General features: G+C 38.7%; 2 protein-coding genes across 2 annotated transcripts; one reads left to right on the top strand and one right to left on the bottom strand.

The window, feature by feature from the left end:
• The first annotated feature begins 1,322 nt into the window (after positions 1 to 1,322).
• On the top strand, positions 1,323 to 4,207 carry LOC121628595 (diamine acetyltransferase 1-like). Its single transcript, XM_041967695.1, has 6 exons — positions 1,323 to 1,567; positions 2,493 to 2,544; positions 2,634 to 2,714; positions 3,403 to 3,504; positions 3,590 to 3,630; positions 3,787 to 4,207. The coding sequence occupies exons 1-6, from the start codon at positions 1,505 to 1,507 to the stop codon at positions 3,961 to 3,963; spliced, it is 516 nt and encodes a 171-aa protein (XP_041823629.1). The 5' UTR covers positions 1,323 to 1,504; the 3' UTR covers positions 3,964 to 4,207.
• Positions 4,208 to 9,142: 4,935 nt separating this feature from the next.
• Positions 9,143 to 20,627, bottom strand: apoob (apolipoprotein O, b). Its single transcript, XM_041967694.1, has 9 exons — positions 20,555 to 20,627; positions 20,107 to 20,217; positions 19,439 to 19,561; positions 15,316 to 15,348; positions 14,897 to 14,951; positions 12,714 to 12,809; positions 12,045 to 12,136; positions 9,579 to 9,668; positions 9,143 to 9,501 (listed from the first exon to the last, which is right to left on the bottom strand). The coding sequence occupies exons 1-9, from the start codon at positions 20,576 to 20,578 to the stop codon at positions 9,448 to 9,450; spliced, it is 678 nt and encodes a 225-aa protein (XP_041823628.1). The 5' UTR covers positions 20,579 to 20,627; the 3' UTR covers positions 9,143 to 9,447.
• Between the last annotated feature and the right edge of the window lie 3,908 nt (positions 20,628 to 24,535).

The raw sequence follows: 24,535 nt of genomic DNA, 5'->3' as shown, positions 1-24,535 counted from the left end.
TGTGCAGAGCTCATTTAATTTGAATCAGGTGTATTGCAGCATGGAAACATCTAACACCTGTAGGATAATGGGCCTTGAGGACCAGGGTTGGGGTCATCTTTTCTCATTTGCTAAGTGTGTTTGTGTTTAAACAATATTTTGTCATTGTTTGCTCATCCATGAATCAAACAAAACTTACCAGAAATATGGAATAAAGTTTATTTGTCCCAGATTTAGAAAACATCTGCCATAACCCATACCTCACCTATACTGGTATATATCCCAGTAACAAAACTATGTTTTGTTGGTATATTTAATTTTATTTTTAAGTTTGAAATGTCCTGAAAAGCAATTTAATATATAAACTAATTTTAAATCCAACTGTGAGCTTTCTGAAATTTTGAGTGTCAACAAAGCGTCTCCAAATTGTTGGGCCATCAAACCAGCAGAACTGGATAAACTGTTTTTTTGTTGTTTTTTTTTCAGAGGACAACCCCTCTAGTGATGAAATGTACTGAAAACATGCAGATAAGTGGAGGCAAATACTTCTCCATTAACCATTACCTAGAAATTCAGACTGTCAAACTCACCAAATTAAGAGAAGAGAGACATGTAATATGGGTAAAAAACAAAAACTCCAAATAACTACAAAGAGATCAAATAAAAACTGTAAGGAATAAATAGGTGTAAATAGAATAATTACAATACCTCAGAGATATATGAGTGGAGACACCAAAAGAGGGGCTTTGCTGGGGCTTATTTTGGACCATTTTCAGTCTGGATGTCATGTTCCAAATTGGAAGCACTATCAGGTCTTCTACCTTTCCCTGTACGGGGAGGGATTGTTTTATCATTTATCAATGCTACTCGTGAATGAGAGGAGTGTACAGTCCAACTCAACTATGTGGTTTTGGGTAAACAATGGAAGATTCTAGATGTGTAGCTACATATGTAGTAACAGTTACTTTACAATTCTCTCAGATTAGTCAAGTAATCTTGAGCAGTTTACAAACCACTAAGAAAAACTTATTTTACATGTTCATCATCATCACCAAAGAGACACCAAATTTGCAAAGATTTTATGAAACACGTTATTTTTCGACACTTTTTTTAATTTTATAATGGATTGCTTTTAAACATTTTTATTTTAAATAGAAAAACTTTCCTTTCCGTGTTCACCATCGAAAACAAACTAGTCATGTGATATCTTCTCGTGTGCTGATAGGATTAAATAAACAGAGCCGCTTCCTGTCGCTGATTGGTCAGAAATCTGAGAGCTGCGTGTGTTGGCCAATAGCGTTGGACAACGAGTTGGGTATATAAGCCGTGGTATAAACAAAGCAGGACAGTTGAAAGGCAGCGACCCAGCCGAGGGCAGATCCTGCTGAATGTTCTTTTCTAGACAAACGCGTCCTTACCAGAGGCTGACTGTGGGAGAAAAGCCACTCTGAATGAAGAAACATCTTATCTTCCAGTTCACATACAGAGGACTTCTCACGAAAGGAAAAAAGAGTAAAAGAAGAAAATGGTGTTTAAATTACGAAAAGCTGAACCCAAGGACGTCCCCGATATATTACGATTGGTGAAGGTAAGCTTGCAACAACAGAAAAGACGCTGTTTTTGAGAAATATATTTTGTACTCGTTGGGAATTTGTTGTATTAATCCTTTTGGCTAGAAAATGGTTACACTAGTTTTGATGGCTGCAACAGATAAATGTGGATCGTGTTAAAGGTGTAATAATGATAAATTGGGGGGGGGGGGGACGGGGAGGGTCCGGGAAGTCCGGGTATGAAGTCAGCCGGCGGCCTTTGTTTACCGACATACTGCTCAAAACCGCTTTGGCTTCCACTTCTCCAAATATGGTCTGTCTGTAGTCGAGCTTATGTTCTTATCACGGCTGACCCTGATGTAGTTTAATTACAGTTGTATAACTACTGTCCTGACATAAATAACAGATTTGACATAGCACACCTGTGTCTACAAACTCTACTTACTTACTTGAACCAAAATGGGAGGGGAACGTTAACAGATATTTTGCAAGGTAAAATACACAGAAAAAGAAAGAATCGCCAAATTTGAGAGGTAACAACAGATTATTTTACGAATAATTTAACACATTCTTGTGTACACAAGTCATGGTCAGCCAATGTGTAATAGATAACAAGCAGTATTTAAACATAATAGATCAGTTATTTAATTGTCCTTTATGATAATAATGGCAGCAAAGAGTAATTTTTCTCCACTGTGACAAAAACGGTTTATTCATTGTAAAAAACAAAACAAAAACTCAATGATTCCACCTATGAGGAATTTTTATTTTGCCATAAATAAGTCAATAAAGGAATTATAACTAGTATGCCATAGTTATAGCCACTGAGTTCAAATGTTTATTAGGGGATTTATAAGATATTATTTCCCCTGTAAACATCAAGAATAACATTATTTGTTTATTTTTTTCTGTAAGGACCATTTAAGAAATCTTTTCAACTCAAAACATACTGTTATTTTCCAGGAACTTGCAAAATATGAAGCGATGGAGCACCAGGTCATGCTGACTGAAAAAGGTGAGTTTACATCGCGCTCACCCAGATGTAAACAAAAAACATCTGTACTATACTCTTGTGGTTGATCAAAACATTGTGCTTGCTTCTAGATCTCCTTGAGGATGGATTCGGTGACACCCCTTTTTACCATTGCATCATCGCTGAAATCCAAGAAGAGAGCAGCAGTGACGGTATGAAACATTTCAGCTCCTCCTATATGACTAAATGTACACTTACAGAGATGAAAGCAATCTACTTCTCCTTCTGTAATCTGAGAAATGGAATTCACTAGTTTTGTGTGCTCATGAAGACTTGTTGCGAAACAGACTGCAGCAGTTCTTCCACCATCTGCAGAGACAGGCTGCCTACGTGCATCACAGGGCGTACTTCCTGTTTTTTACTGGTTTCATCCCAAGTACAGCCGGCTGTACAGGTTTTGTTTGCGGTTCAGCTGCAGATGTAGATTCTTTTTGTAATGTATACATTGTGTAAAATTAGTTTTAGCTTCAAAGCCCGGAGGGTGGTTTCCACGTAACTGCTTCGCAGCAGGAAGAAGTAAAACTATTTAAGGTGGGGGAAAACAATCGACGAGTACATACTTTACCTCCGGCCAAATACTTGACACATGCATCAAGTTTAAATATTTAAGTCTGAACACTAAATTTAAAAAGGCACAAGGACAGACCTGTATGCCCAGTACATTTTTGTATGTTATTTCTACATATAGATATAATCATACACACATACAAACAATTCAAATATATTTACCGTTTTATACGGTACAAAGTATATATTTATTTTACCGCGTGATTATCTGTGGGTTGTCACTGAAAATAGCCTTTTCACGCTTAACCTGATCTGACCCCCATCTCACTACAGATCTGAACGTGGTGGGTTTTGCCATGTACTACTTCACTTACGACCCCTGGGTTGGCAAACAGCTCTACCTGGAGGACTTCTATGTGATGGACAAGTACAGAGGTAAAAACAACATCTGGTCTTCATCATTTCACTGGTTTTCTGAAACTTCCTAAATAACACATTCCTTTTTTTCCGATGTGCTCAGGCCTGGGAATGGGTTCGGAGATCCTGCGACACCTCAGTGATGTGAGTATTTGTTTATTTTACCAAAAGTTTCAGGCAGCATCAAGAATCAGTTCCCGGAACCTTTCCGAGACCTTTTTGTCAGCTGCTCAGTTGCATTATGGGAAATGTAAATAAATGACTATATTAATCCTTCTTTAATTCTCATTCCTCGTCCAGCTGGCGGTGAAGACACGCTGCACCGGCATGATGTTCGTGGTGGCGGAGAACAATGAACCGTCTGTTCAGTTCTACAAGCGGCGCGGGGCTGAGGACCTGTCTCAGGAGGAGGGCTGGAGGCTCTTCAGGTTCGACAAGGACAGCCTCGTCAAGATGGCCACTCACTCTGAGGAATGACTAGAGGTTCAGCAAAGCACAGCAGAGAACCCAAGAGTCCGACCAGACTGCTCAGCTGTTCTGCATTCAGATGAAGGCTGATCGCTTAAAGTTCAGCTTCTAAACGGAGAAATGTGTATTACAGTAATATGATTCTGCATGTTAATCACACTCAACTATTGTGTCACTCTAAGTGATGTTTATCTTATCTTTTATTAACTAGTATTTTTAGCACAAGAGGAATAAAAATTTTCATGGTCTCCTACATTTGGCACTGAGTGATAATTTTTTTTTATCTGTTAACTCAGATTTTAATCTGATTTGATTGATAATATCTCTACACGTCAAATTGTCGATGTAGGCCTCAAATTCAGTTAAAAATATCTTGACTTTGGAAACAGACTTTGTTTAGCTGTTGTCTACTTTAACCTAAATATGACTCACAGGTAACATGCAGCCCGTCTGTGCACGTTTATAAAAGTTGTAACTCAAACAGTAAAGTTTATTTTTCCTTTTAAAACAAGGTATACTACAAACACCTCCTAGTTTTCTAGTTGACAAGTTTAAATAATTAGACACTCATTTGTGTTGTGCAACTACTGTTTTGCGGGAAACCTGGATTAATAAACTATTGTGGGTGTATCTTTGGTTAGTGGACCAAGCAGCATAGAAATGAATGAATATCCAACCTAGTATTAGCTAGCTAGTACCATTAGCTGCAAGCTACTATTAGCTTGTTTAGTTAACACAGCAATCCTAAATGTCTCCATTTATCATTTCTCTGAACTGTATTTTTTTAAATCCTATTTTGCATCAACACATTACAAATGAAAAAGCTTTCTCACAAAATTTTGCAATTAAACATAGCAGCTAAGATTAACCCAGAAAACTAAAACTAAATGCCCAACTAGCTTGCTACGCTGTTGAGTGTAAAATGTGTTTCTCATAATTTTGCTCTTAAATACACAATTATGGGAACCTGCGTTATGCAACCTACAGTACCCTTATTGGGTTTATTTAGGAATAATGGAGAAGACAGCTCATAGTTATCCACTTTACTTAGTTAAATGAAATACTTCTTAAATTTATACAGTAAGACAGGATAATAAATGTTAAAGAAACAAGGATGCATTCAGCAGAAATGTGCAGCTGGGTTGAATATAAAATTATTCTAGCTAATGAAGATGAAGGACTTTTCTCACTTTATTTTAATTTCATACTCTGATCTCATCCTAAACCCTCCGTGGTTATATCGTAAAGAGTTAACAGATATTGTTGTAAAGCTCTTTTGGACTCATAATGAAGAGTAAGGCCCCACAGTAACGTGTACTTAACCTGACCTCCATGTAAAAGGTGGAACTGTGGTGTACTTTCTAGTTCTTATCATATCAAAAGATCTTTCCAGAACCAAACTGCACCATAAAAATGTCAAGCAATAATAAAAATAGCAGTGCATGGGGAAATGAGCAGGTCAATGTCAATGATTCCAGTCAGGTCAACTACAGTTTGCTGTGAAACATATATTTTTAACGACCGATCTGACATGGAGGTGTTTCGTGTTAAAATTAATTATTAACTGTGTGTCTGGTCAGGCATTCACCAAATGAAACACTCATTTAGCTGAGTGAGTGCAATCCCCATAAACCTGAAAGTCAAATCAAATGTTTCATTCACAAACTGCTAAAAGTGTCTTTTAATTCCATTTTTCATTTGATGCAGGAAAATACTAACTTATGTAACAGGCTTTGTATAATAATAGTTAAAAAAAAAAGAAAAGTGCAGATGATAATCATCCCCAAGGATGTAATCTGGATAAACGATTGGATAGAGGTGGCTTAAGGATAAGTTTGACTCACATTGTGTAGCATGCAGTATTTAAAGGGGTGGTATATGATCCACAGTTTTAACTGTCTGGTCTATGTGGTTATATAAAGACGCAAAAGCTGCAGAGCTTATAGCCCGTCATTCTCCTTTTTATAACAAGATTACTTGGAGATATCTTTGGAGAAAAGATAGCTAATAGAATTCTGTTAGTACACTAAGAAAATCATTGATTAAATATGTTTAGATTAAGTTTCTTTAAAAATAAACCATAAAAATTCTGACATAATAGGTTTCTCTATAAAATGGCTCTACTCTGTGTCATCAATTAAAATGCACTAACCTGGTAACACACAGGGTTTTTCCCGTGCAGGATGTGGGGTGTTGATAGATTTTGAACAGCCTCTGATGGTTGTTTTCTCAAATTCACGGGCATTAAATGGAAAATGTTTGGCTGTGACAATGAGGCATATGAAAAGTCTCCCCTCACTTTCTAACCTTCCTCTGTACCGTTTTCCCGTCTAGCTTTATTTTTTATCTTCTGTCATTTGTTCCTGCCACTATGAGCCAGCTGTTTTTCTGCTTCCATATGAGGATGACAGCAGGCTGTCCTCCCATTTCCTTTGTTCCTCAGAGAACTAGTCTTCATGCTGCCAATGTAAAAAACTTCCAAGTATTTGAAGAGGAACAAAAACCGCTCACGTAGCAATGTCTTTAATTTTAGAAACGTGTTGTGCTCATAAACCTGAACAAAGTTTTATTTTGGCTGATGCATGTCATGGATCAGCTGATTTGGCTTCTTAAAAACTTTGTGTAAAACTTGTTCCGAGCTGACAAACGCTTCTAATCAGCACTGACTCAGGGGCTTCGTAATAGTGGAGGAAAACACATAAAATCAGTCTAATAACATGTTTTCCATTCTGTCTGCAGAAACATGACCTCTGTGACTCGTAGATAAACCAAAACCAGGCAGAGACCAAGGAAAAAAGGAAATGACACCAATCAGGAACGTATAGCACAAAGACCCTGACAGAGTTTACATCTGGAGTCGTATCAACACACAGCAGTGCACTTTATGCAGCACTGAAGCGGGTTGTCCCTTAACAACAGGACACAAACTCCCCACTGCCCATCAGGCGATACCTTTTCCTTTATGGATGTTTTGTGTGTGTGAATCTTATAAAACAACAGGTGGAGAACAAACCTCACCTACTCTCAATCTATATGGTTAATATGTGACTCAGTGCTTGGCATACCTCAGCTCTTTCACATTTCCCTTCTGTAACCACGGCTTCTTGACAGCCTTCCAGCCATGGAGACCATTTCTGATGAGGCTTCAGTGAACAGTAGAGGGATCAGCTGGAGGTCCAGATGCATCTCTCAGGTCCTGCGTCATGTCTTTGCTGAATCTATTCCTATTTTTCAAGGGCATGACTTTTAGATGCTGCTCTTCTTCTGAAGAGCTTTTGGGGACACACCGCCCAGCTTTCTAAGTTTTGGCTGTGAAACTGTTGCGTTCAGCATTTTTTATATAAATCATCTTTGTGACAAAGCGCCTAAAATTCCATTTAAAACTTGTTCTTAGATAAGTTGTCTATATCTCGACACAACACTGGTTATCTCTTTAGTATAGTGCCCTTTTGATGATTTAAAATCTTCACCATAGCACAATTTCACAAAGCCTTGAGATTTATTACTCTAACCACTTTAAAACATCTGCTTGGAAACTAAATCTAAAGAAAAGAGTTCAGCCCCTGCACAATGCTGCATTATGGTGTCCGAGGAGGACGCCCAATTCTGGATACAAATTTAACCTTTGATCTAAAGCTATTGTCAGGAAAAATAAGGTTTATATTTCAATTGTAAGGCTATAACCTAAGAAATGACCAGAATCTGTTGGTCTACCTTTATTAATCCATCAATCCTTTTTAAAAAAAATATATTTTAACATACCACTTAAACATTTTTACTGTATTTATTAATAAGGTATTTGTAGAAGAATATTCCCCAGTCTTTATTTTACATTAGACACAAGTAACTGTATTGTAAATGTAAAAGAGCAGATTTAATGACACATGTATGTACAGAGCATTATGGACGTGAACAAACAGTTAATTCATGATTTCGATGAATGCAGACATTATTTGGCTCTATAACGTAGCGTAGCAGGAACACCAGGAACACAATGTGACCTGAATACTCAGATATCAGTTTAGATCTGCACCGAGAAAAAGCAGCGGTGCAGATCAAACATGAAGCTGATGTTTATGCCGCCTGATGCTTCTACAGTCACCCGTACAACGCAGAGCGTGATTAACTGAAACAAGCAGACAGAAAGAAGCTTTCTGTGGTCAAAGAAACTAATTTAGTCTTTTTCTGATAAACTGCAGGGTTTGGTCTTATTGACTAGCTTTGTAGTACCAGCTACAGTAATAATGAGCTGTGTTCAAGTCACTACTTCATACTTGTACTGAGATCCAACAACTAGAATAATCCAGAAGCTATGCCGACATGGATCACTAAAAAATAAAAAAAATCTCTGAATATATTAGATGTTAATTTTACAGCAACATGCAGCTGTTGTGAGATTGTATGTTTATTAATGCTAAATTTCTGCATTTGACAAAACTTTATTTAGAGGAGTCGTCCAACCAAACCAGCTGTATTTGTATTTTAAGAATTACACAACGCTGACGTGACATTGTGATCAGTCAAGTCTGATCTGTTGCTAATAAAAGCTGTGATCTATAAACGCAACCTGCATGCCTTACATTTCAACAGCAGCTGACTTCACAATCAGCTCCTGCTGTCCCATCAGAACTTAACTCACAATGAAAGAGGTGTGTTTGTAATAAATAAAAATATTCTTGTTATTTCAATGTTGGACTAAATGGTTTTTAAAGTATTTTAATAAATCACTGAAATAGCCTCAAAAACGTAGAACTAATAATGTATGCATTAGTATTTTTAGAGTTTTCTATAGTTAAAATCAGCATAGTAGGACTGAGTCACCTAAAAAATTAGTAGAAGATTACAACACATCTGTGAATAGAAATCTGATGTCATACCACAATGACGATGGTCACCATCCAGTATCAAGCCCCACCGGATGGAAGAACATGATGTGGGTTGAGGAATGTGTTCAGAAAAATGTGCTCAGAACTTCTTTAAAGTCCATGTTTTAGACATTTATTCATCTACCCGTTATTGGTGCATTAAAAAAAACAACCTTCACGTCTTCACCTTGTTTCCAAAACCCCAAAATATTCCGTTTCCTACAAAGAAAAAAGAGCTACTTGTGACTTGTTTATAATAAAATATGAAATATGACCAGTTTAGCAGAAGGTGACAGCGGCTGAAAAAAAGACTGGAAGGACTGACGTCATCAAAGTAAGACAGAGGAGAGGTGGGTCGCCTTCAGGAAGAAGCAGATTCAAGCTGTGACATGAACAACTGGAAAATAAGAAAGATGAAATAGGATTGCCTAACCTGCTCATTGGAAGAGGCTGTTATCAGGAATGATTCAAGTAGAAGCAGGTTTACAAACTCCGGCGGTATAACTTAATCATGCAGTTTGTTGATGTAAAACAACCTGACGTGTCTCAGTCTGCAGCTCTGGAGGTGTGTGTGCTAGGAGCTGATTAACAGGTACAGGTCTTAGCGTGACTGGATGCAGGTGCGCCTTCAGCTGCTCGTGTTGGTACTTTCTGTTCGCTCCTTTGCCTCAGGCTCCGCAGACTAAGACACAGAGGCCAAATGAGTTAAGAAAAGCATTCATTCAAGTACAAGAACAGTGCCATCAGAAACAAACCCACCTTCTTCTTGCTAAAGGGTGGCTCTTTCCACAGAGTCTCCATGGCAACACGGCCCTGCTGAGACCACCCGTACGCAGAATCCCGACTCATCTGGTGGAAACAAGAAACATCAGCTACAGAAAACACCTTGTAGGAGCTGTAAAATTTGGGATTTTGACACTTTCATGATGATTTCCATTTTAAAGCAAACAGGAAAGCATCACTTCCAGAAAAGATGAATGTAAGAAAAGACCGAGGTGGTCAATTACAGACGCAAGACCCAAGATAAAAATTGCTTTAATCTGCTTCAAAGGGATTGTTTGACCTGTATCTGGCCAGCTCACATGTTCTTAAATTAACGCCCCACCCTGTTTTCAAGTGTCTGTGTCTGTGTTTGCACAACGGAAATACAGTGAATAAAATGACCCAAGCATGAGTGGAAAGTAGAAACAATTCACAACCCGGGCTTCCTGCATGGAAGCACAGCCCTTTCCTAAAAAGGAAGCCAGTCACAGATCAAACGCACACAACCAGCGATAACTGATCCCTGGAAAGTTCTCATCCCTTTGGAGGTCATAGCTCCATAAATACAGTTTATAAGGTCAGGGTGTGATTTTCCTCTGTAATTCTCAGCTAAATACCCACCAACAAGGAAATCATTATGCCCCAAAAGAGCTAATTTGTATCTAAAATAAAAATAGCATGAACTAGCAGCTGTTTCCTGAGTACATGCCAGTGTTGGGAAGAGACAGATTAAACACAATTTTGAGTTTTTATCTCCATCAAATTAATGTTTCCACTGGTAGGCAATAAAAGAGCCAGAAAGTTCCAGCTCACAGAGTTTGTGTTTGTGCAACAAAAACTGCTTCCTACATTGAAGAAAATAACTAGAACAGAGCATCTTTGTGTCTGAGACCTCCAAAAATCTCACAAAGGTTACTGCAATAAAAATAAAAAATAAAAATCCACACCATTTTAAGAACTAGAATAACTAATCAGGAGGTTTCAGCTGTTTGTGTTAGATAAGTCCTGAGGATATTTTTCAATATTTTTGTCTCGTTATAACAGTTAAGTGTTATTTACCTCCACACAGAAAAAATGAAATGTTAAGAAAACAAAAACACATTCACATCATTTGCAAAACACGGGCTGCTTCCTGCTCATATTAGCCTCAGGTCAACGTGGAAACATATCTGAACAGCAGGAAGATGGAAACACTGGTCAGAATGAGATAAAAAACAAGTTAGGGTTAGTAGCATCAAAGTAAACATTATCAGAGATAATGTTATATGGGTATTAGAGATGGACTAAAATCAGATCATTCTCACTACTGAACTTTGGCAGATTTTCATGCTTTGGCACTGATGACGAACTCGACATCCGTCCTGTGTCCAACCTCGACTCTTTCCAGCCAGTTAAAGTCAGGTCTACACGAGTTGTCTTATCTCTTGTTTTGCCACTTTAACTCTGCTTTCCTCAGCTTCTCAGATAATGTCCTCTTGCTTTTTAATCTATTTTTAATAAATCAGCCACGGTGTGTGTTCAAAACGGCTGTGCGGTGATATCCAGTTGCTGGTGTGTGACACGGTGCTGTAAAGTGAAGCAGCTGTTAGGTGATGCTCGGGGTTAGAAAAAACACTGAAGCGCTGTTTCTCAGCCTTGGGAAGCTGCAGGACAATGACAGCTCCAAGATTGTAAATAATAAATGTCAGCGAGCCATGAAATCAAGTCAGAAACAGAGTTTTAAGGTTGGAAACTTATGTAGTGTTACTTTAAACCACCTCCGTAGTTCTCTATAGAAGGTACGAAATTCAGTAATCACTGAAAATTAGTTTAAAGCCACAGACCAAGTTAGAAGAAAAAAAGGCTAACCTTAAACGGTCCAAATTTGGTTTCAAACTAATTACAAAACTGACCAGATCCAAAACAAATTCCAAAAGTTTATTACCAGTCCAACAACAGGTCCCCAGTTAAGTTGAAAATTTTACCAAAAAGGTCTGAAACCAGAATAAAGCCAGAGGGACTTCACAAGAAAAAAAGTTAAAGCTAAAAACCAGCCCAAAACTGGTGTAAAAAACAAGTCCCAACCACGTTATTAACTCCAGTCCAAACCAACTTAACAATAGCAACCTGTGTCCAAAACCAGTGAAAACTATACTGGTGCAGAATTAAAAAAAAAAAAAAAAAACAAATTCATGAAAACCAGCTTAAAACAAAGTCAGCCAAAACCAGTTATCAGTGGAAAGTAGAGCAGTACTTATTTTAAAACTCGTCAGAGTTCAAAACCGAATAGAAATGCAGCCCTTAAGAATCGAAACCAACTTCGAACCAGAGAAAATCTGGCCAGAGTTGGCTGGGGAGGCAGACTGGACCCCCCCAGTCTCCCAGGCTCCAGTTCTACTTCGCAGGTGTGCTGATGAGATGTGGTGCTGTTAAAAGCCTCGTCCACACAGTCAGTCTGCTGTCATCTACTAAATGAAGACACACCTTTAACAAGGTCGCAGCCTGCTGAGGGTAAAACATGGAGGCGCTCAGAGCCATGAGTCCAACTGGAAACACCAGCCGCTTCATCCTGGAGCCTGAGACAGAAACAAAAACAAGTTTCACAGTTCAAAGTCAAGAAGAGCTCAAAAAGGACGTGACCTCTGCTCCGTTCTTCATCATCTTATCACACGACTGACTGGCTGCTTATCTAATCTCAAAGACTGACAGCAGCTGTTTGACATCCAGGTTTTATTGGCCGGCTCCATTCAAAGTGCAAAACTCAATTATTTTTCATCAGGATAAATTAAAAACAATCTGCAGATACAAATATTTAAACAGCGTTTAGATAGTTAGAGGCAGATCTCGCCTCTTGTTTGTTTTGAATCTACATTTGTCGACATTGTCACATTATTACCATTAAAATCTGCAGAACAATAAACAACCACATGAGCAGTAATACTGTCAGACTGAGGCAGACTGGTCACAAAGCAACTATAAATACAACACATTTCACGCAGAAAATTATTACAATTCTAGCATTTTTTATGTTTTACAGAGCTTTGAATTCACCATCTTAATCTGGAACAACCAGGAGTACAAAACATCTTTCAAGTATCTGTTTTCTCACATGTTGTCTGCAGCTGGATTAGTTCTTTAAAAATTGCTTGTTACCTTTAGCTAAATAAAGTCCCAGGAAGCCAGAGAACCCCACCACTGCCACGCTGGGGTAGAGGTCAGGAGGAGGATCGCTGAGGAACTGGTATGTATCTGAAGATGAAGAGCAGAGAGTCACATTTAAATGTTGATTTTATTAGTGTGTAATGTTGAAAAAGACCTAAAGCATGGCCAGTACTAACAAAGCCATCATGTTTCCTTAGTGAAGGAATTGCTGACATTAACTATCTGCTATTCTCAGCAGTGAAGCCATTAAAGTTAAGATTAATTTTTACCAACTCTAATTCACTGTGAAAATAAGTGTCAAATGTTTGATGGTTCAAGCTCCTTGCACGATATTTTGCTGCTTTTTCTGGCCTTTTTGTGTATCTCATGGTGACTCTGGCCTTATCTCTTTCTCTCACTTTTCCTCTGATGATGTCCTCTAAGTTTCTTTGATGAATAAGCCACGGTGTGCATTCACGCTAACAGTGTGTTAATATCCAGTTGGTGACTTGCTGGCATGTGACGCAGAGCGTGAAGCGAACCTCAGCTGTAACATGACGTGTCCACAAGGAAAAAGGTGTGAAATGCTGTTTCTCATCCTCTGGACGCTGCTGAGCAATGACAGCTATGCCAAACTGGAAAGACACATCTTTGAGCCAAGAAGGTGGCCTCTGGATTTCCGTTCCCAGCACCTACAACGCAGTCTTCGCTCTCCTCCCCAGGTGGTTTCACAACCATTCACACATTGGACTTTATAACTAAAACAGATGTGTGCAGCCAGGTAAACAACTCACAGGTAACAGTGAGTTGAATGACCCACACAATGGTCAGGTGAGTCCGTTACACCTGTGTGAACATTTCTTTTACACGTAAAATCCGGCTAACTGAAATTGAAGAAGCATTTTCAATAACCAAAAAAGTCATCCAGTTGGTGTTTTTCAAGCTCTTAGGATTACGCAGATGACACTCAAATGAACTCATCCATAAAACCTGATGAGTTGATTAGACTTGAAGCAGGTCATAAAGGTTTTAGGGCTTTCAGGACTGAATGCTTTTTGCTGTTTAATTCAAAACAATCCAGACTTATTGTGTTTGGACTTAAACATCTGAAACAACCATGTAATTAGTCTGGAAGGCATTAAGTTTGACTTCCAGTACTACAGTGAGGAGGTTAGCTGGCTCGCTTCCTTTGCGGTCATGGAGTAGCAGATGAGTAACCTTTTAACTAAAGTACTAAGGGCCACCTGGATGGTTAGATAACAGCTTCTCCTTTATACCAGGAGAAAAGAGTCAAGAGGAAGAATTGAAACTGGACTAAAAACCAGGCTTAAAAGTTTTCTTATTGATAAAGCTTATTGTTGGAGCTGACCCTTAAAGGTCCCTTTAGTTTTGCTGCAACAGGCTAAAACTGCGAGGGGTGTCCTCCTCTAACGGACTGAGAACGACTACCACCCTGCCCTATGTCATTGACATTTTTTTGTGTTTTCCCTTTCTTTGTGCCAAAGCAGCTATCCTGGCCTTGAATTTGTTTGCACCACTTTTGCTTTGCTAGGAAGCTTTCAATAAATTCTTTTTTTATATATAAATACTGTGCATTTCTTACGTGTTTCTTACATGTCTGGATTCACAGTTTTCTTTGGTAATAAATCACAACAAGCTGAATACGATGCAAAGAAAGTCTGGTAATTTTAATAATCATTAAACAAGACGTGGACCTGGTTAGGCAGCAGACAAATTGATTAGTGGAGTAAAAAAGTTGGAAATAGACTTCAGGAAGTAACTTTTGATCTTTTAATAGGACAAATTTGGCTTTTTCTCAACTAGGATTTATTTCAAATTTCACTGACCAAACAAATCAATTATCTAAAACATCTGCCCTCAGAAGGCTAAAATTTATTTAAAAAAAGGAAAAAGGAGAAGAAATATATGCAGATAGATTAAACAAACAAACACAACTAAAAGGTATTTTAGAGTAACAGGAGGCAAAATAAGTCCCTTTAAGTACTCCCTTTACTCCAGGATGCCATTGTTTCACACATGTACAAAAAAGGATTGTATCTGAAAATTTTGATGTTATATTCTTAGATGCAGGCGTGTGGACAAGAATACAGCAATACTGTCTACAAGCAGCTACGTCTACCAGCCCTCGTCATACCAGCTGTTCACAGACTGAGCGAGCGAAAGTCTTTTCTCACCGGTGACGGCTGTTACTGACGTGTTGATGGAGGGCTCTACCGTCCTGTACGCTCGCTGTGGTCCAAAGATCATCAGAAAGAGACAAAAAAGACAGGAGTCAATACGGGAACATTGCTGTTTTCAACATCTGACATCAGCTAATTTTCCTTTTTTGTTGATTAGTTTTTTTTAGAACAATTTGCAAACACATCCAGGATTTTAAACTGTTGAATATTTGATGTTTGTGTGCCTTAAAATATTCAGACCTCATTTCTATTCAGAGTTCAAAATTAAAATAAAGAAACATAAGAAAAACTGTCAAATTTATCATATTGCTACACAACAATTGATTAGACCACTTAAAGGTTTTAGACTTCCTCTCATCGTAAGATCCAGAGTAAACAGTACTCTTATTTCCACAGATCTGATCATGACTCACCTCAATTTTCTCCACACCTGCCTGGACTGTTTGCTACAGCAAGACAAACAACAAAAAGTTGTAAAATGTCTTTTTGGTTCATTAACTACTTAAGAACAATATGAAAAGCAAAATGCATGTCGAGAAATTGCAGTCAGGTCAAATTTTCTGATCAAATATTTTATTTTTTAAAGATTTTAACAAACTTAGAAAAACAACTGGGATTTTCTCGCACAGATTTAAAACAGAGAATTAAAAATTTGTTAATTCTTTCTTGCATACAATGAATATTCTATCATGTAAGATCCAGTTATTTCTGCAGGAAAAAAACACACCTAAATACAGTCTTAATAAAATTAATCAAATAAGCCTTGTTGCCAATCTTTTCCTTCAGACATAATGTGAAAATTTCTGCAGGCAAGAAAAAAAAAACATGCAGTCATACTTTAGAAATGAAATTTACTTCCTTGTTCGGGGTGTCAGGAATGTGAGGAGGAAAACAAACTTCTAGCCAAACTTTAAAGGCGCAATAAGTGGAAATTCATCATTTCTAGACTGAAGGAATTAAAAAATGGCCGTGTGAAAAACTAGAGGTGTAATTTCATCTAGAGCAGAGGTGCCCACGTCCAGTCCTCGAGATCTACTATCCTGCAACTTTTACATGCAACCCTTCTCCAACACACCTGAATCAAATGACTGGCTCGTTACCAGACGTCCGCCGAGCTGAACGAGATGTGGATGAAAGCCATTTGATTCCGGTATAGGAGAAGGGCTGCATCAAGTTCCAGGATAGTAGATCTCAAGGACTGGACTTGGGCACCCCTGATCTAGAGTATAGCATGACGTCACACACAGTCTCTCTGTGGTGATCTCCAGCTCTGTGTTTACCAGCCGGTCTGGCCGAGCGTGTATGTGCATTCACATGAATCACCGCCTCCTCCCTCCTCTAGGAGCCTTCAGACCCCCCCCCCCCCCCTAGAAAAGGCTGGACCAAGCGAGCAATGGCAGCTCATAATTTCAAAACAAAATGGCTTCAAACAGAACGAAACATTAATCTGCAGACGACCAGAGGGGTATTGCACGAAACCAGAATAAAGAAATCCAGGATAATTAAACAAGCCCAGCTTGACCTAGCTTGCGCGGCCTATCCTGGCTTAATTGGTTGCACGTTTGCTGAGCCAGGATGAGAAAGTGCGGCTAGGTTAAGCCAGGTGAAGATAGTTGGGATAAGTGCGTGTGCACGGCATACTGAAGCAGACCTCGCGATCGCTCACAGAATCACCGATGGGGAAATGGATAAAAGTCGCGCGTCCTACGTCACGGCCGCTGAACAACAGCTCCTGACGGAGTTCTCTGACGAAGTTAAGGATATTATAAGGAAAAAAGGCAAAACCAATGCCATAAGTAAAGAACGCGAGAGAGCCTGGCAGACAATAGCCGACCGGCTCAATGCGTAAGTAGTCAAAAACTGTACAATTAATAAACAGTGCTCCACTGGAACTGTCATAATTAGGCTACAATTAAAGGATTACTTTTCAAATCCACTAACTGTTGTATACTTTAAGAGTGACAAGCAGGTGCATGTTACTCAGGAAATGTAGAGTATGATTAGGTGCAAACAATCATCCACAATGTGTCATTTAATCTATTTTCCTCATGTAACGTTTTTATCTATTTTATCTTTCTGTCCTTCATAAAGGACAAACCTGTCTGGCCATAAAAGGACCTGGCAGCAAGTAAAAATTAAATATAAGAACATTTTGCAGGCTGGTAAGTGACTCCAAAGTAGATAACCGTGAACAAATGAGGTGAATAGATGAGGTGTCTGCTGACATGTTCAATGTCTGTATGATTGTAGCAGTTAAAAAAAGGCCTATAGAACTGGCACAGGGGGCGGCCCACCAAGCCAGGATGTGACTCCAGCAGAGGAACTGGCCTCCATTTAAATAAAGGGAGGCCAGTAATGGAGGGGATCCAGGGAGGGACAATAACTGACTCTGTCCCAGCCACAGAAACTGTCCGCTTCATACAAGGTACACAAAGTACTGCAATTCTACTGCACATGGAACACAATCAAATATAATATAGTGTCTGACTTTGGATAACCTTGCAGTGTCTGGGAACACAATTACACTTTTGGAGCCACCAGAAGATGATCCGGTTAGTACAGTGTCTCGAAATCACAGGCTTGGTATGTTCTGTGAAATCTTAATCCGAGTCCTCTCGCTGCATGTATACGGCAGGAGGAAGGCACATCTGCAGCTGCAGAATGCACATCTGCAGATGAGGAGACTGTGTCAGTGGAGTCCAGAAGGCTTGAGGCATGTCAGTTTTATGGGATTGGCCTGCTTATTTATTCCATGAAGGATATGAAGTCAGTTATGTGGTGCTAATAGAAAATGTGTAGCAGGATCCGGATGCTACACAGTCTCCTAAGCGGCCTGGTAACATTGTGAGTATTGGCTAAAGTAAATCTACGTTATGCACAAATCCTGCTGTGCTAACTGACATTTCCTTTACAGACCTCACAAACTGTCAGAACGCTTTATTCAGGGCACCTGGAGAGAGAGAGAGAGCTGGCAGATGTTAAAAGCTGACTCAAAAAGAGCAAGCTCCAAGGAATGGAGCTGGATCTTGAGATTAAACGCCGGACACTCAGAAAACTGCTGGAAATCCAGTAACCGAAAATCTGTATCTCTCAATGACATAGTCATCTCCAAAGGCCAGGGGATGTGACCTGTCCCTGAAGACTCGTTCAAGTCTGAATGCTCTTCTGAGGATGCGGGCTTCCTCGTCCAGCACATCCTCAGAAAAAGGGCAAGCCATTATGAAGAGGGAACAGGTGAAGGGGAGTTGGACCTGAATATTCTACATTGCCCTCGTCACGGATTTCTTTGAATACACCTTTGTAACCTCATCCGCTGTGTTTTGTAATATCAATTAATGCAATAAAACACATATTTATAAAACCTCTGACAGCAATTTGACGAGCAGTCTTCATTAGCATAGCAATATAACACTTGGCCTGATGAAATCATGCACTTATGACCAAGTTGATATTGTGTGATGAAATCGTGATCCTGTATTTAAATAAAATGACAAAAAAAAAAAAAAAAAAATTATATGCACTGCACTACACGACAGCACCTGGGTCTAACTGGACTCAAAAGCGGTCTGACTAACACTTAATGATGACGTCCCATCTTGTTTGAATTCATGCTTGTGTTGTTCTTACTCTCAAATGTAAGTCGCTTTGGATAAAAGCGTCTGCTAAATGACTGTAGAATAGAATAGAATAATACTACTACAACTCGAATCCATATAAAAAAGCTGTTGCGATTACGAACAGATTTGGATTAAATGTACAGTGACTGTATATGTAATATTTTAATACTGGATGATTAAAATGACGCGCCATACTTAGGAAGACCATGGACATGCTGTAAAACACATTAATTCGTCATAGAATTGACGTTGGACATGCAGGTAGTCGCTAGGATTAATCTTAGCCTGAGCAGTTAGCCTGGTCTGGAGCAGGCTAGCTGCAGCGGATAAATCACCACAGTAACTTGGCCGGGATTAGTTTGAGCTGCTTTCATGCAACCGACTTAGGGCTAAATTCAGCCAGGATAACCAACATATCCCGGCTTAATCGCTTATCTTGGTTTCGTGCAATACCCCTCTGGACATGAAAGTAACAACATAAACAAAGTTACTTCAACATTTCCCACAAAATGGTGACATTGTTTTGTTCAGTGTGTTTGCAGTTTGCATATTTGTTTACAGACGAGGTGAGTTTGGGGGAGGCAGTGGAGGAAGGTGTGGCTCATGACATATTTTGTTTCGACCTGCAGGCAATACACAACACCAAGCCTTGTAGTGAAACAGTTTCACGTTTTGCCCCTTAAAGTTTATCTAAATGAATACTTACTACTTTCAGTCATCTTCAGAGCACTTAAGCTCTCTGATGAGTGGTTAGCTCATATCTTATAAGTCTTTTTGGAAATATTTGTTTTAGGAGAGTTTGATGTGGTTCAGAAATCCCAAAGACGTTATGAGTATTATTCAGACAGAATCCCATCTGAAATTTGGGAGGTAAAAGCAAAACCCAGATCTTGCTTCAGCCCCAGATTAAGCAACACACCTGACACTGGTTCGTATATGGCTCAGCCCATTTCCTCAGAGATGCGATACTTTGCTCCAGCTGGCCAGCCTCCGGCTCCACATACCGAAGCTTTGATTCAGGGGTGGTGTACAGAGAAGGCAGCTGAAACAAACAGCAAAGTGATGTGATGAATCAAACAACCACGTATGAGTGCAGATCAAGTTTTCTGGGTGATTGTTCAGAGCTGTGCTGCAAAGAAACTGAATGTAGCTTCTGCATGTTTTATGATCAGCCCTCTGTGGTTATTCTGTTCAGTTTGTGTTTCTTTGTGGTTTTTTGTAACTCTTTTTAGTTGTTTTGTGACCTTTCAGCCGTGTCACGACTCTGTTTTACATTACAGTCATTTTGTCTCTGTTGTTGTTTTGTGTCTTATTGCTCTATGCATAGTGGTAACTATTTACTGTCTTTTTTTGTGGGTTCACTTTTTCATTGGGATTTTACAGGTGAAGCCCAGGGGTCCCTAACCCCTTTAGAACCACGAGCCATTAAGTGTGAAACATGTAGAAAAACAAGGCTTCATCCGTAAAGAAATAAGTGAATGTGTAAAACTCGGGAGGATAAACAAAAACTCAATTAAAGGGGGAAACCCCTCTATTGCAGAATGACTCAAATTTCATGCCCAACACGCTAGTTCATATTGTCCCCACCTCATCGATGCTCAGGACGGGCTGCGTGCTTTTCTTCTTCCCCTCACTGGCTGCCAACACCGAGGCACTCATCAGGCCCGCCAGACCAGGAGCAGCAGCACACAGCGACGCCTGGCGGAAAACCGGCAGGACATACACAAACACATCGCTTAGTGGTGAAGTAAAGCGATTAACACATTCGCGATGACAGTCACATTGTGTAATAACCAACTCAGACCAATTACACCACGGCAACGACACATCAACGGTTTTAATCTGAACGGCTCCTTAGTGACCTGTGCTAGCGGCTTTAGCTAGCAACATGCTAGGTTCAGATGGTGACTAAATTAGCAGCGGTCTATCGTGTAGGTTCGTATTACAAACGTTTTTCCACTGAATGAGAACCACATACATTAGGTTTAGATTGTATGGAATGACTAAAATAGTGAATAAAATTTACAATAGTTACCAGCTTCACATATGACATACTCATTCAGACAACTTTCGCTTTTCTACGGCAAGCTGGAGGTGCAGTAGGAGAGACGCATGCGCGTTACATTTAAATGATCAAAACGGAAACCATGACGTAAAACATATTTAGTACAAATAGCATGAAACGTCTTCATGAGAAAGTAAAACAAATATAATACTGTGAAAACGTATGTCGTTTGTTTGGGATTGAAGAAGTCTTAAAAAATGAAAATAAAGGTTTCATTGGGAAGCCACGGCATTCTGAATTCTCACCGACTACACTGTAGGTTTTACATTCAACAACCATCACTTTTCTCCTGAAGGTTTTCATCACCCTGTTTTGATACTTTTGTTATTCAGAAATATTACTGGCCTGCTATAGATATTACACAATAGTCCTAGTTGCTAAGGATTTATTGATTAGAAGACTCAACATGAAACTGATTTAATGAATTTATAGCTGTCAGTGTATGAATAACATTTGTTTAAATTATTGAAGCAAGAAAAAAAGACAATTTAATTGAAGCTAACATATTCACAAGCTCCCTTCATCACACTGCAGTTATCTGATTATGGGACATTAAATTGTTATATTAAATTTCTCCAACTTCAAATTATTTTGTGGTAGACACAAAATCAGAGCCAAAAAAAGCACTCAGGTAAGACGGGTGAAAGTTGACCAATATGAACATTTATTTCTGGAAAGAAGTTACAAATTGTTTCCAAAGAGTTTCTACTCAGATTATAAGATATGTTAATCTGATTTTACTTTCTTTCTCTGATACAGTCATTGTAGCAAGGTATGTTTTTTCTTTTAATCCTCTATTCTGTTTTCCTACTGACAGACTGAAGACTGGTGGACTAAAGGATGCTGCGCTATAACTGAATGTGCCTCAGATTGGGACACAAGAATTTTATTGATTACACGTTTCTTGTTCAAACAGCAACAGAGAGGAGGAGGAAAAGGAGCAGCAGATGGACTGCAGCGTGGCATGTCACGTTCATTTCAGCTGCAGAATACAGCAACACATAAGACGCTTGTCTCCCCGATCAGACCTGCCTCTCTAACAGTGTAAAGAAAAGTGAGTGTTTAGAAATGTTTGGAACCTGCAAAAAAAGAAGATTTGAACAATACACGTGGGGAAATGTAGTTGGGAATCAAAGCTTGAAGGTGTTTTCTGTTTGATCAGAAGTTGTAACTGACAGGTAGTGGCACATTGATTTTGTTAAGACTACACAACTTGACAATGCAGAGAAAAAAATGTATGAAATATTTCGGTCAGTGCCATACATTGGTGGAGGATTTTCTCAAACCAAAGTGGCACAGCATGAATGCTGTAATGCTGCAGCTTAAGGTTGTGTGAATATTAGAGACACAGTCGGTGCAATGAGTAATGGGACAGGATACCAGTTTGTTTTCATGGTGAGCAGTAAAGTGAAGTATGAGCTTCCTGAATGTATATTCTGTTAAATGGGAATTTGCATCCAGGAAAATGCACAATTACTGCAGACTATATAAAATTAACTGTAATTTGAAACTGTACCAAAGTGTGCCTTTATTTTATTTTTAAGTTCTTCTGAAATCACCGACCCTTCAACATGTTAAACTGGAGGACACACTGTTAAAGCATCCACTCATGAGCCACATGCAGTGCTGCTGGGACAGAGAGGATATACAGCAAAGGATGAAAAAAAAAAGACATGTATGACCTGAAAACACAATTTGCAATGAAATTCTCATCTTAATAAATAATCCTACTTTTACTGCATAGCTTGGTGAAAAGCAATACCTCAGAAAATAAATAACTTAAACATGCAGCTGACATAGCTGCATCATATTTGTTCTAGCCCTTTCACAGTTGGCTTAAAAAAAAGTACAATAAAAATAAATACAACATGGAGCTGGTCATAGAGCACGCTTGCTAGGCTGCTGGATCAAGGCATTTGACTGCTGAGATGTGCAAGCTATATTGTGTTTGCATTTTCTAAACAACTGAGCTTCAGGTGACTTGTCAGTGGCTGAAATTAACACACCAGACCACATAAGGTGGGAGATATACTGGAAAATAAATAAATAAATAAATAAAACACTGTCTGATCAAAGTTTCGAGTCATTTACAGCAGAAACATTTTGGTTACACTGAGCTCCATTGATTGTAAATTACAAACACAGAACTTGGCTTTAGAGATGAACAAATGAAAACAAGTTTAGGATTATGGGCCTCAAGCAAGAACATTTTATAGGAAGCAATAAATGTTTATGAGTCACTTTCTCGTTTGAGGTGAGAACGAATCTCATGGTGGGATCCAGACTTGTCATCTTAATATGGAGGTTCAAATATTATACCAAAACTATTCACATTCACACGATTGCTACTGGAGGAATTAAAAGATATGTTTACCTTCAAGTCATCGATTTTTGCACAAGTCCCACTTAACTACATATTTGATCCAAGACAGCTGAGCTTTTTTATCTGAATTTATCCAATTTGTTACTGTATGGATTAAAAAAATGTCCTACAAACATTATTTTAATGAAAAAGTTTCATAAATTGACATGACTGTAAAGAGACCTTTATGAGTAAACAGTGCAATGCCACTTTCTGAGGTTTCAATCGAATTAAAGGACTAATAGCTGTGGCTTGTTTGGCTAAAGCCAGTTTTAGCTACCAGTGTTCTCCAGTTTATTATTTTAAAATAAATATAAAAATAAGAAAATTTGTTTATTAACCATGTTTCCCCTAATCCACATGATAAAATACGAAAGCAATACAAATAATCTTGGATGGTGAATAAGCAAGAAGATGCTAATGGTCTGCTAATGCTAGCTAAATGTCCTGATCCTGACTTCCATCTTTTTTTTAACCTAGTGGCTTTGGATGTGATTTTTGTGACCCACTTATTTTATTTAGTTGCCGTTAATTGACACATAATGCAAAACAACTGACTGCAAAGATGTGTATTCTGGCCCGCTGTCCAAATCAAAGCTAGCTGCTTTAGACATAGCAAAGCTAGCTGTGCTAAGCCATAACTACAGCTAGTTATTTATTAATATTTGTAAATAAGGATTTGACCAACATTTTGTTCATTTGATTTCATATAAATAAAAAAATGCAGCTAAATAAATTAGTTCAAGATGAAGAGGAAATAAAAGGACCTAAACTCCAGCCAACAATAATATTTCAATTATTAGACTAATAAATTTAAACTTATTTGGCGGTTAAGCTGCCACACATCACAAAATCAAGTGGAGCGAATTGTAGATCAATGCATTATTACTGATACGTATTTTTCTCATTGCTGGTGCAGTTACTCCTTCAAATCGTGTGTAAAAATCAGTGCATATTATTTCTATTCATGTTCACCTAAAATATAACTGTTTGCTAATGGTTTTAGATCCTTAAAATCCCTTCAGTGTATGACAATATTCTTGCAGGAGGTCCAGTGAGTCTTGAATGCTTTGATAAGAACCAATGCAGACAGCAGAGAACGCAGACAAGAACGAGCAAAGCACTGCTGCTCCAAGACAAAGAACTTTCTTTCCTAAGTTAAGGAGTTGCCATCATCATCACCATCATCAGTGTTAATGAATGACGGCTAAGTCTTGGGAGTCATATAGTGTCCTCTTAAACATACACATTAACCCTCAAACGGTGATGAAGAGAGACATGGGGGCACACAGAAAGACTTGGTGATGTGTAATATGAACATGAGTCCAGTAATGTGGATAACTGGAAGCAAAGAGCAGAATTAGGACTGAAAGCTGGAACGCACTGGAAGCGAAAACTGAATGATTTCATATAGTGACTGTTGACAACTGGTAGCAGACTGAAGCATCAGCAGCATCTGTAACAACACTGTTAAAGTAACTATATATTTTTTGGTTTTCTATCATCTGTGTTGTATATTGGGAGAAGAAATTGACTACACTACAGTATATAGTGGTTTATTTTGAATATATACCTGATTGTATGCATCA

The sequence above is a fragment of the Melanotaenia boesemani genome, chromosome 18 (assembly GCF_017639745.1).
Source record: "Melanotaenia boesemani isolate fMelBoe1 chromosome 18, fMelBoe1.pri, whole genome shotgun sequence".
Taxonomy (NCBI): Eukaryota; Metazoa; Chordata; class Actinopteri; order Atheriniformes; family Melanotaeniidae; genus Melanotaenia; species Melanotaenia boesemani.
Note: the sequence above shows the minus strand (reverse complement) of the source record. Positions and strands in the feature narration are given on the sequence as shown.

Bases quoted from the DNA above. Each gene is read 5' to 3' on its own strand.
- LOC121628595 (XM_041967695.1), top strand. From the start codon at position 1,505: ATGGTGTTTAAATTACGAAAAGCTGAACCCAAGGACGTCCCCGATATA. The intron at 2,715-3,402 runs GTATGAAACATT...ATCTCACTACAG, and splicing joins AGAAGAGAGCAGCAGTGACG to ATCTGAACGTGGTGGGTTTT. The intron at 3,505-3,589 runs GTAAAAACAACA...CGATGTGCTCAG, and splicing joins TGTGATGGACAAGTACAGAG to GCCTGGGAATGGGTTCGGAG.
- apoob (XM_041967694.1), bottom strand. From the start codon at position 20,578: ATGAGTATGTCATATGTGAAGCTG. The intron at 20,218-20,554 runs GTAACTATTGTA...GTTTTCCGCCAG, and splicing joins GTATGTCATATGTGAAGCTG to GCGTCGCTGTGTGCTGCTGC. The intron at 15,349-19,438 runs GTGTGTTGCTTA...GTCTTGCTGTAG, and splicing joins CATATACGAACCAGTGTCAG to CAAACAGTCCAGGCAGGTGT.